Genomic DNA, 13246 nt, shown 5'->3' with positions numbered 1-13246 from the left:
TGTTTATTTATTTATATTTATAAAATGGGAAAAGGGGGGTGATTTGGACTTTTATTAGGGGAGTGGATTTTTTTATTAATAAAAAAACATTTTTACTTTTTTTTTTACTGTAACTAGTAGTCCCCCTGGTTGACTTGTATATACACAGCAGTGATCTCTCATAGAGATCAATGCTGTGTATATACACAGCAAAGATCCATTAGATCGGTGATAGATTGCTTTGGCCTGCCGCAGGCCATAGCAATCTATTGCCGATCCGGGATCAGCGTCATTGCGATGCTGAGTACCAGCCAGGCCAGAAGCACGGATCTCCCCCCGCGATCGCATTGCGGGGGGGAGATCCGTCCCATTAGACACCAGGGACATCGGGAGCACAGCATCTAAATGCAGCTGTCAGGTTTGACAGCTGCATTTAGATGCTTAATTAGCCGGCGAGGTGCTGCCCGGTGGGACCCCTATCTGATTTCCTCCCGCGTCAACATGAGGTATCAGATACGTCTTGGGACGCTAAGGGGTTAAAGGAGAAATGCACGTTGTTCATGCCTTGTTTCCCCGAAAATAAGACAGTGCCTTTAATTAATCTGCGTTCCTAAAGAGGCACTCTGTCTTATTTTCAGGGGATGTCTTTTTCTCAGGAGCGGCACCAGACAGACCAGATTGGTGAGCGGCACAGGGAGGGAGATTGGTGAGCGGCACGGGGAGGAAGATTGGTGAGCAGCATCGGGAGGGAGATTAGTGAGCGGCTCCTGGAGGGAGAGACATTGGTGAGTGGCACCGGGAGGGAGGAAGAGAGGCCAGCAATATAGGGATTGATGTTAGCGGCACGGGGAGGGATGTAAACAGCATCGGGAGATTGGGAGGGATGTGAGCAGCACGAGGAGGGGTGTGAGCAGCACCGGACAATCATGTAGAGGGAGAGGTTGAGCGGTGGTGGGTGGTGGCGGATGGCCCTATCTTCGGGGGGCTCCTTACTTTAGGGGTAGGGGTGCCTTATTCTCGGGGGGATGCTGTACTTTGGGCTACTTGGTAGACTAATTGGGGTTTCTTATTTTAGGAGGATGTCTTATTTTCAGGGAAACACAGTAGTATATTAGAGCATTGCAGAACTGCCAACCCCCTCAAAAAATGACTAAAGGTGAAGTGATTTTAAATCTGTTAACAAATAACATAACGGACCAGATATAGTCTACTTTAATTTCCATTTGCTGCCACTCTCAAACCCGGTGAATCAGTTCTACCATCAGCCTCATGGGCCCCTAAGCGTAATCTCCAAATAGCTAGAAGTGAACAATGGGTAAGATTAATGGGGTAACCAAAAACAATAGCAAAACATAGTAATTATTCCCCTGAGACCCCCTCAGACTTTAAAGTACTTTGCTGCGGCTATTCTGGGATGTCGATAAAGCAAACGCCACTTTTGTTTGTTTCATACCTAATCCACAACAAGTGCTATCTGCTAGCGTGAAACATGTGTTGGGGTAAACAAGAGACAGTGTCACATTCTCCTTGTGCTGTTTGATACATCTTGGTTTTGTGGGATCTTAACATTTTTCCATGTAAATATTTTTTTATTTCTTTTAAAGGAATAGGAAACATAAAAGACAACTATTGGATTGTGCTTTAAAGGAAGTTTGAATAAACGGAAGTTGTAGCTGATATGCTTTCTGTGCAAGAAATACTAATACAATGTGTGAATATATAGCAATCCAAGGTGATTGGTTTTTTGTTATATAATGGCGGTTATACTATTATTCTTATTTTACACCCTATGATGATCCTTTAGGTAACATTTTAAGGACAAAACATGTTTTTATGGAACTGGAAAAGAGAGGCTGTCACCATATCATTTGAAATCCATTATTTTTTGGATGTCATTCCTATTCTGGACAGCCATTAAAGTAGCTTCAGGTAAACAATAGGCTCCTACTAACTGGCTATGTTCACACACAGTATTTCGGTCAGTTTTTTTTCAACCAAAACCGAGAGTGAAACTTGCAGGGCAAAATGATAATGGAACGTTTTCAATCCACTACTCGTTTTGGTTGTAAAAAAGATTGACTCATATACCATGTGTGAACATAGCCAGTAAAGGAATTATTTTATAATATGCCTTTTATCATTTGTAATATGTCCTATTAACAAATGTTATGTTTATTTCTGTAATTATTTAGCTATTTATTATTGTTTACTTGTTGTTGTTAAAAAATAAAATAAAACTGCCAGCAACTAAAATACCTACTGCAAGGATTTTCCTAAATCAGTATTTTTTATCTTTTCCCACATATTCTATGTTTTCTTTTTGTTGTTTTTAAATTTAAAACTGTATAATAAGTGTACAAATAATTAATATTTATGCATGAAATATTGTTAGATTGATCTTATCTGTATTACTATATTTCTAAACTACTTGAGTGGTTCATGACTTAAGATGAGCAAATTTACAGTACTGAAGCAAAGCACTTTGTTATCTATGAAATCCACTTACCAGCCTGCTGCCTTTTAAAGGGGTACTCCAGCGAAAAACTTTTTCTTTCAAATCAACTGGCGTCAGAAAGTTATATAGATTTGTAATTTACTTCTATTAAAAAATCTCAAGTCTTACCATACTTATTAGCTGCTGTATGTCCTACAGGAAGTGTTGTTTTATTTTCAGTCTGACACTGTGCTCTCTGCTGACATCTCTGGCTGAGACAGGAACTCTGTCTATGAATCCCCATAGAAAACTTCTCCTGCTCTGGACAGTTCCTGTCTCGGCCAGAGATGTAAGCAGAGAGCACTGTGTCAGACTGAAAATAAAACATCATTTCCTGCAGGACATGTAGTAGCAAATAACTATGGGAAGACTTGAAATTTTTTAATAGTAGTAAATTACAAATCTATATAACTTTCTGATACCAGTTGGTTTGAAAGAAAAAGTTTTTCACTAGACAACCCCTTTAACTTACTGTTGCTCACTTCCACTCATACCCCGGTGCTGGGAAAAGCACCAGGACTGGATTCAGCTTTTCCTAGCGAACGGGGAGTAGCAGCATGAAGCAACAGTCAGTTAAATAGAAGCAGGCTGTTAAGTGGATTTCAAAGATAAAGCGCTTTGCTACAGTACTGTAATTTTGCTCATCTCAAGTCATGACATTACAAAGGTTACCTTTTATTATAATTCCTGCTGTGATGACAATAAGATGACTGGTGAACAGTTTGCTTAGGGGTCAATGTGAAAAAATATAAAGATTTCATCAGGATTATTTATTCATTCAGAAAGTAACATAAAAATTTGATTAAAAAAAACTAAAATTGTAATATGATTAATATAAATCTTGAATAAACAATAGCCCATAGCAATTTACATCAGCATTGTCTACCTGCAAAAAAACACTAATATGTAATCCTATGGTAAGTGAACTGCTACTGTTTATGTTTAGTTGTGGTTACAGCAAGTGGGACCACACATACGGCTACTTTCCACTGTCAATTTACACAGAAGCATAAAGCAAGGGTTATGTAGTTACAATATTATCTGTGTGATTCATTCAGTTTCTTATACTGCCAAAATCTTGAAAGCTTTCTTTAGGAATAAGCTTCTAGAATTGGTGGAAGCCTGTAGTACAGATCTAGACTGTTGTATGTGTAGGAATATTTTTGGAGCAAATGTCTCTATTATTGAGTTGAAGAAATAATCATCACTCCTTGCTACATCCCATTTACAAAAGTATTACATTGCTTGTTAGTATTCAGGTGAAACATTCTGAGCTAATGTCTCATAAATCTGTGCAGTTTTTGCAACATAGACTGGTTTATATATGAACAACAATACATATAATTTTTTTTTATAAGCAGTGTACATTAAATTTCACAGGGCCATAACATTTCCAGAGTGTTTACACAGTGTATATCTTTTTGCCATTACTACATGTCATCAAAGTTGTTTTTACAGTTCATGATGAATTTGACGCTGATCCCACTGACTGCAATGAACAATTCCCTTTATGTGTACTGATGGCCTACACTATATGCATTACTATTGTTGTAGGCATACTTATTAAGCTCCCAATACTGATGACTGCTCCAGTGCTCCATGCCAGGCTGGGCATAATGGCAGTACACAGATTCTTTTTCCAGCAATGTGGCAGGGGACAGTCTCTGTAAAACCAGCTCACTGAACTGGTATGTTAGCTTTCTCCTGATTTTCATAATTTCCCCAGTTCTGCCATAATTCCGCAATGCTCTGGCCATTTTCTGGTAAGTCATAATTTTACGGTTTCCCTTTTTCTTACCCCAGACTTCTGCCAGTTTCTCCTTGTTTTTGGAGACAAATTGGAAGACACCATTGGCTTCATCCACCCACTGGATGCAGTTGATCATGTTAGGGTCATACAGAGCCTCATGGAGGTATTCATAGAGACGGAGCTTTTTCTTTCCTGCTTGTAAAGAAGAAAATGTGATTCCCAGCCAAATAAAGATAAGTTGTGCTTCTCTATAGACATGGTGAATCGAATCGAATGGATCATAGGTTACAGGGAAATATATGAATCACCAGTTTCAATGCAGAAACATAACGCCTGGTATTTGTTTGTCTAAGACCCTTTCTAAATTCTATTATTTAATATATTTGTCTTAAAAAAAATACATGTTTCTATTATAATAGCACTAGCCCCTTAAAAACAAGGCTTAAAAAAGGCCTTAGTGAATTCAAAGTGACTCTGTACCCACAATCTGACCCCCGCCCCCCCCCCCCCCCAACCACTTGTACCTTCACATAGCTACCTTTTATCCAAGATCTGTCCTGGCGTCCGTTCGGCAGGTGATGCAGTTATTGTCCTAAAAAACAACTTTTAAACTGGCAGCCCTGTGCCCAACAGACGGGGCTTAAATTGTGTATGCATTAGGCTGGCACACGAACTGGAGAGAATGGAACGGCTGCACATCCCATCTATGGCTGATACTAATGCCGCTAGGCCTATATTAAAAATCAACACCAGAGTGTCTGTATATGAATTGATCAAGCCATATTGCCCGTTAGGCTGGCACAACCTCTCTGTCTCTCCTTTCCGCCCTCCTCATCATTAGGAATGCTCCAGGCAAATTGTCTCTTATTCTTTAGCTGTGTGAATACTAAACATGGGCTGGATCGTTAAGGCACCTGTGCAATGATCAGACAGAAGAAAATGTTCCAGTGGCATTACTAATGATGAAGAGGGTGGGGAGGAGGGACAGATGGGTGGTGCAAAGTTAGGGCACAGATACTCCTGTTGGGCACAGGGCTGCAAGTTTAAAAGTTGTTTTTTAGGACAATAACTGCATCACCTGCCGAACGGACCCTAGGACAGATCTTGGAGTAAAAGCAGATATCTGAAGGTACAAGTAGTTTGGGGTGGACAGATTGTGGGTACAGCGTCGCTTTAATATTTTTTGCTTCTCTGTGTTTTTTTGATTAATGTATGAGGCCTTGTTTTATGCAGCAGAAAGTATTTTTGTGGAGTTTGGTGGTATATATAAACTACTCTTTTTTTTTGCTTCAAAACCTGTTAAACGGGTTATTATGGATGTATGGATACCCATTAAGTGTAGTTCATTTTTTTAAGTAGTGTATGTGCAATAAAGTGGTTTTCCCACTAAATAGGAATTTACTTTTTCTTAACTTCTTTTAGATTTTAGTTTTTTTTATTTATTTTATCTCATTAAAGGGTTATTGATCTAAACTTTTACATGGTCATGGACCACATTGTTTAAAGGATGCCCCAGAGGATGCCTAAAAACTGAATTTGTGACAGCCCCCCCCCCCCCCCCCCCCCGCCAGTCTCAAGAGCGGAAACGCCAAAAGATGTTGCTGGAGACTGGGGAACCGCACCACCTGCTATTAAAAGTCACTGTCCAGTGGTTAAGGGGTTGTTGGGTGGTAATCCTTTTTTAATTTATTGCTGCTGGTGCATATAAAACAAAAAACATGTTATGCTTACCTGCCTGCACTTCCTCGGTGTCCTCCTCCAGTAGCGCTAGAGTCCCCAGCTCACTGTAGCTTCCACTTCCAAAACGAACTCATCTTGGGAGTGACAGCCCGCTCAGCCAATCACTGGCTAACGGGTAGAGATGAGCGGATTTCCCCAAGTTCGGGTTCATATGAACCTGAACTACTGCCACCTGACTCACGCTGTCTGCCGGCTCCGTGCAGCGGGTGGATACAGCCTAAGGAACGCCTAGAAAACTGGGATACAGCCTATGCCAATGGCTGTATTATAGTTTTCTAGGCGTTCCTTAGGCTGTTTATCACCCGCTGCACAGAGTCGGCAGACAGCGGGAGTCAGATGTCGGTAGTTCAGGCTTATACGAACCCAAACTTTGGGAAAACCGCTCATCTCTACTGCCGGGCTTTCCTGTCTCATTCAGTGATTGGCTAAGTGGGCTGTCAATCCCAAAACGAATTTGTCTCAGAAGTCGAGGCTTTGCAGTCAGCTGGGGACACCAGAGGAGAACACTGAGGGAGTGCGGACAGGTAAGGCTAACATGTTTCTGGTTATACACTCACCGGCCACTTTATAAGGTACACCATGCTAGTAACGGGTTGGATCCCCTTTTGCTTTCAGAACTGCCTCAATTGGCATAGATTCAACAAGGTGCTGGAAGCATTCCTCAGAGATTTTGGTCCATAATGACATGATGGCATCACACAGTTGCCGCAGATTTGTCGGCTGCACATCCATGATGCGAATCTCCCGTTCCACCACATCCCAAAGATGCTCTATTGGATTGAGATCTGGTGACTGTGGAGGCCATTTGAGTACAGTGAACTCATTGTCATGTTCAAGAAACCAGTCTGAGATGATTCTAGCTTTATGACATGGCGCATTATCCTGCTGAAAGTAGCCATCAGATGTTGGGTACATTGTGGTCATAAAGGGATGGACATGGTCAGCAACAATACTCAGGTAGGCTGTGGCGTTGCAACGATGCTCAATTGGTACCAAGGGGCCCAAAGAGTGGCAAGAAAATATTCCCCACACCATGACACCACCACCACCAGCCTGAACCGTTGATACAAGGCAGGATGGATCCATGCTTTCATGTTGTTGACGCCAAATTCTGACCCTACCATCCGAATGTTGCAGCAGAAATCGAGACTCATCAGACCAGGCAACGTTTTTCCAATCTTCTACTGTCCAATTTCGATGAGCTTGTGCAAATTGTAGCCTCAGTTTCCTGTTCTTAGCTGAAAGGAGTGGCACCCGGTGTGGTCTTCTGCTGCTGTAGCCCATCTGCCTCAAAGTTCAACGTACTGTGCGTTCAGAGATGCTCTTTTGCCTACCTTGGTTGTAACGGTTGGCTATTTGAGTCACTGTTGCCTTTCTATCAGCTCGAACCAGTCTGCCCATTCTCCTCTGACCTCTGGCATCAACAAGGCATTTCCGCCCACAGAACTGCTGCTCACTGGATGTTTTTTCTTTTTCGGACCATTCTCTGTAAACCCTAGAGATGGTTGTGCGTGAAAATCCCAGTAGATCAGCAGTTTCTGAAATACTCAGACCAGCCCTTCTGGCACCAACAACCATGCCACTTTCAAAGGCACTCAAACCACCTTTCTTCCCCATACTGATGCTCGGTTTGAACTGCAGGAGATTGTCTTGACCATGTCTACATGCCTAAATGCACTGAGTTGCCGCCGTGTGATTGGCTGATTAGAAATTAAGTGGTAACGTGCAGTTGGACAGGTGTACCTAATAAAGTGTCCGGTAAGTGTATATGCACCAGCAGCAACATAGAAAAAGAAGCCAAACACTGGGCAAAACCGTTAAGGGGCCAACACTTTGTACATTTTAACTTTTGTTCTACCATAGAAATAAATTTGTTTTTCCAATGGTTAAAGGTTATATACAAATACGAATAGTAGGTCAAACTGTACCATTTTCCCTAATGCTACTATCCTTCAGGACTGAAGGATATGTATGAAGGTAAAAAAAATAGAGGCTGCAGTGGTTCATACCTTATAAAGGTAAGCTAAATGATAATGATAAATAGCATATATTTTAGGCTACTTAAGTCCCTTCATCAGTCTCTGGATATATACCCAGTGGAAATGCTCCTCTAAAGCCCTAGATAAAAACAAACCTTATAGCAATATAAAAAACGTTTTAGGAGACTGTGTCTTTCAGATTGTCAAGATACAAGATAGAGATAGAATCAATCATGAAAAAAGAGAGTAAGAATAAGATCAAGAACTGGACATCAGAGTGGACACCTCCAATTGGAAGCAACCCATACAGTATTTGGATTAAAAGTGTGGTATCCCACTATTGGTTACACCCTTCGTAAAAGTCTGTACTTATTGTACTTGAGTGATGATGAGTTGTGATAGAGTTTCGCCACTAGATTTCACTGTATTAGGTATGTGTACTCAGATGCTGCACGGCTGAAGTATGTAAAGGGTTATTGTTTATTTGTGTGTCACAAGGATCTGTGGACCTATAGGAATCTTTTCTTCTTCTATCCTATCACCTCTCTCTTTACTTCTTCTACTGCACTCTTCACCCACACAGCGCACCTTAGATACGCTGAGGAAGGAAGTCACATGGGTAGAGGAAGTGTCTTTTGTGTTGGACATTGAAGAGGAAGGATGCAAAATAGAAAGCTCTCTATAGTGGTCCCTCTCGGGCCCTGGCCCTCTGCCAGATCCCTCTACTCTCAAGCAAGTCAGTCAGATCCCTGTATGGGTAGGAAGCAAGACAAGACACAGCTCACAGTTTCTTTTCAGTCTATTCCACACAATACTATGCAGTGTTAAACTCCTTACAGGAGAGGACAAGTCAGAGACAACCCCAACCCACGCTGTGGACTAGGAGAGTAACAGTGCAGGACAGTATCCACAATCCGCAGTAAGCTAGGAACTGATCCTGATAGAGCAAAGTTGCTAAGGCCTATGAACTCTATCTCGCAGCATGGTTGTCAGCAGGAATCCTCAGCATTCCGCTAATCCAAGGTAACAAGGTCTGGGGCCTTGTGTCACCCTCATAGGACGGTTCAGTGAAACTGGTGGGCTTAAGGTGGTTCGAAGACCCAAAAGTTAGTGCACGGGCACGGGTATTCTCTTCTTCTGTGGCTAGCACTCGTGCTTTGTAAGACCCATGTGATCCAAACTAGCAGGAAGCACCTCCTGTACATAAGGGGAGGATCTCCTAGTATTCTCCCATTCTACCTGCAGAAGAATGGAGAGAAATTGTGTTGCTTGACGTCCAGTTTTTCCGCCTGTGGGGTCTGGGGGGGCCTTTTAGGGTCTGCTCCTGTGACAATGGGGTTGCAGGGCCATTCCGTGGTCCCCTTCTCTGCTTGCGCACGTTTTGCGGGGATCGTGGTCGCTGACCGGCACAGTGATGTTTTTTGGTTAGGGACTCTTGTATCAGAAGACCTGCACGTGGTACATGAGGCAATATGGTTTGGCCAAATTATATACTAACTTCTGATGTTGGTTTTAAATGTAGCTGAATAAGCTTTCGTGTCAGCCATGGGTGCGATGTGCAGCCATTTCTGTCTTTTTGGCTTGTGCATATTCTCTTCTTCTACCTCATCCTCCAACATTCCGGCAGAGCACAGTACTACTTGGGTTGGGACTCTCACAACATCCTCCTCTCTGCTACTCTGCTTCTCTGTATATCTAAACACGCTACTCAGTCAGCACGACTTTACTCTTCACTGTATTCCTATCACAGATCTGGTTGTTCTATTATCAAGTGTCTTATCAAGTGCTTTAAAAAGGGAGCTATCAAGTGTACTGTACCCTGTCAAAGCAAAGCTGTATAACTTGCTGCATAAAAGTAAATTTATGATTATGATCAAGATTATTTATGATAAAGAGACTCTGTGATTCCTCTCCTTACACCTACACAGTGTACACTACAGCCTTGGGACATTTCCCCTTACTGTGGGTGGCAGTTCCAATAGTCCAGGAGGGTCAGTACACCACTCCGGCCCGGCAGGACACTGTCCACAGGGGAACAAGGTACAACCGGCCTTCTGAACTAAAAGCAGGCGTGCCATCACACCTGTGTGCCCAACCGCCACTGGCATCACGACATAACATCTTAAGGTCTGGCTGTATGTCGGCCAACCACCACAGAAGTGGCTTCACATTTCACCACCTAGCAAGTGACCGGCCGATCCTTCGAAATAGCACCTCGGGGGCTCACCAAAAAAGAGTCCTTCAGACAAATAATAATTGTGGACACAAGAAGAGACAGTTATCAGCCACAGAACTAAATAACTAAACAAAATAAGTCTATGAAACCAGATGATCTGATACCAGAAGTCCCACTTTACATGCTACACAAACTTAAAATCACCACTGTCACCCTCATTGAATATTTGCTAAAGAATGACCTCAACACAAATTTAAACATGAAAATCATCAAGTACCTCTCACAGTCAGTAGCATAGTGTGGGTTGGCAGCAACCAGGGCAAGGCAAAGTATTGCACCTTCCTCCCTCCCACACACCAGCTTGCTAATGAAAAAGTGCTGAGATGCATACACTGTAATTGGGTGGTTAAGTAATTACCATCCATAAGATAGATGCCCCCAGCAGGTAGATAATATCCTCTACTAGGTAGAAGTCACCAGTAGGTAGATAATCATCCATTGTGTGAAAAAAAAATAGATAATCCCCCTGAATTTAGTAGATGCACTCAGTAGGTAGGTATACCCCTCATTAGGTAGGTAATCACCCCATTAGGTAGATGCCCTGGTGGGTAGGTAATCCTCTCATTAGGTAATCCCCTGCAGAGCTTTGGAAAGAGAAATATTAATTATCTGTGTCATAGATTGGAGGGGAAATTAGTGCACTGGTGGTGCTGGTCCGCCTCTAGTGCACCAGACTTGTGCATTAGCATATTTTAAAAAATATATATTAATATTTTAAATGATGATTTAGCTTTATATCACTTGCTTATTTACTACACTGTCTATTTGTGACTCTAACTTCTATTTCAAAATCTTAATCTCGGCATTCTGATTGGCTCAGCGGGACATCAGGATGCCGGGAGCCACAGAAGCAGGTCGGAGCACGGACAGGTAAAGTATTCACCAGGCCTCCATGGATTAAGGGGGGCAGCATTTAAAGGCTTGCAGTGGGATGAAAATTTCGCTGTGAGTATGTAATCCTATTCAAACAGAAATCACAGTGAATTTCAATGCGAGCTTGCAGTGTAAAATCTGCTGCCATTCCGTTATGTGTGAACCCACCCTTATTATATATTAAGAAGCATCTAAGAGGCTTTGCTGAGCTTCTAAAGTGCAGCAAGCTGCTTAGGACTCTGCTTCCAGGTGTCAATCAAGCAGAGAGGGGGGGAGGAGGAATTTCAGCTTGCTGCAGATCAGGAGTTTGGGAAAGCCTTTTTGACTCCTTGTATCAGAGCATGAAAGCATTTTACTACATCCTGGAAGCACAGCTGGATATACGAAAGGTACCATGTTTCTCATTGACCTAACAACTGTGTAACACTGTCTGCAGCTTGGAACATAAATTACAGCTGACAGATTCCATTTAAGCCCTTTATACTGGCCTCTCTAACGTATCTGCTTATTACAGTGGTCTGTGCAGTATTGTTGTAGAGTTGGAAATGGTGCCAGCACTCTGATGCAGCTATCGGATGTATTCATGGAGCACAGCTTCCCCCTGCCTACCAACCATCGCTTGACAGCTTTCACAATGTTTTTCTTTCTACTTTCAGCTATGTAAATGTCTCTTTAAGTTCCTGTTTTTATTTTATCATGGCAATTTTATCAAGTCAGTCAATAACATTTTACAACATACTCATATTTACCATATTTCTGTGGGGTTTTAGCAGAAAGGTCAGTTTCATTAAGGTGACAGTCATCACTATCCTGCATGTTATGCTGCACATAGTCCAAAAATGAGTTAGTATTCACCTGTATGGAAAAATGTAGTTAGAGAAAGTCACCGAACTTAACATTAAAAAATCTATGCTGAATTGTACGAGTTCAGCTGCCGTTATAAGCCATTTTATTAGATATGAAACTTTCTTTTTGGTGCCATCTAGTGGAACTTGCAGAAATTAACAAAGGACTCCACTACTTAGTGATCATCCATCTATTGCACTTTTAATTATGCTAAAAACCCAGCAATGTAAGGTAAAATGACTTTAAGGGTACAAACACACACCGTATACGCAGCGTATTTTCTGCTGTGATACGCAGCAGATACGCAGCAGATTAGATCTAAATAACTGAACACAGCATCAAATCTGCACCATCAAATCTGCTGCAGATCTGCTGCGTATATGGTGTGTGTGTTTGTACCCTAAAGATTTCCTACACATTACTTACGTAGGAGTGTCTACACTTTGTTGGTTGGTACACTATAATATAGCATGTATATAGAATGTCAAAGTATTCTCCTCTGTTGCCTCACCACATCCAATGATTTAAAGTGACTGTACCACCAGGCCCAGGCTGAAGCACTGGAAGTGGGCCGACCCACCCTTAGTGGGAAGAAACTCCAGCCCCTCCATGACGTGACTCCATTAGAATCAATGGAACCCTATCATCGAGGGGCTAGGGTTTCCTCCCACTAAGGGTGGGTTGGCCCACCTCCAGTGCTTCAGCCTGGGCCTGGTGGTACAGTCACTTTAAGGCTAGGTTCACACTATGTAACTGTGCGGCTGTATTTTTGGTGGTTCATGCGTACGCTGGAAAGTATACGATATACGGCTGCACAGTGCACACTATGTATGAATCTACGGCCCTATCGTAAATGGACCCGTAAAAAATTAACAAGACCATTGTTTGCGGCTGGAAATGCGGCCGTGGATTGACAGGCGGTCCGTACGGAGTACTTCAAAAATAGCCGGCAATGATGCCGAATGCCGATGCCTCTAATAGTTAATATATTAAATTAATAAAACACATTTTCTTTGTAATAAAGTCCCTTTTGTTGTTCAATAATTTAATTCTAACAAATCCAAATATATATATATAAATAAATGTATATTTATATATATATTTATTTTTTGACAGTATATTTAATTGCACAATGATGGATTCGTTAGAAATAAATTATTGAACAACGAAACTGATTTTATTTCAACGAAAATGTGTTTTATTAATTAAATATTAATTAGTACAGGAAGCTCCAGTAAGTCGTTAATTCATATTGCCGGCAATAGAGCATTCTGTACTAATCATCACTTTACTTTAATTAAAACATCAAATGTTTCTTCTAATTATGTTATCACAATAGCATTATTAGA

General features: G+C 41.7%; 1 protein-coding gene across 1 annotated transcript in view; it reads right to left on the bottom strand.

The window, feature by feature from the left end:
• Positions 1-3335: 3335 nt before the first annotated feature.
• SPIC (Spi-C transcription factor) overlaps positions 3336-13246 on the bottom strand; it is a 45998-nt gene continuing 36087 nt past the window's right edge. The window contains exons 6-7 of the mRNA XM_069955506.1: positions 11801-11906; positions 3336-4418 (exon numbers count right to left, since the gene is read on the bottom strand). Of these exons, the coding sequence (XP_069811607.1) occupies positions 3982-4418; positions 11801-11906 (543 nt within the window). The 3' untranslated portion in view covers positions 3336-3981. The remainder of the gene's footprint in view (positions 4419-11800; positions 11907-13246) is intronic.

This window comes from Dendropsophus ebraccatus, chromosome 1 (genome assembly GCF_027789765.1).
Source record: "Dendropsophus ebraccatus isolate aDenEbr1 chromosome 1, aDenEbr1.pat, whole genome shotgun sequence".
NCBI lineage: Eukaryota > Metazoa > Chordata > Amphibia > Anura > Hylidae > Dendropsophus > Dendropsophus ebraccatus.
This window is presented reverse-complemented; position numbering and strand designations above follow the sequence as displayed.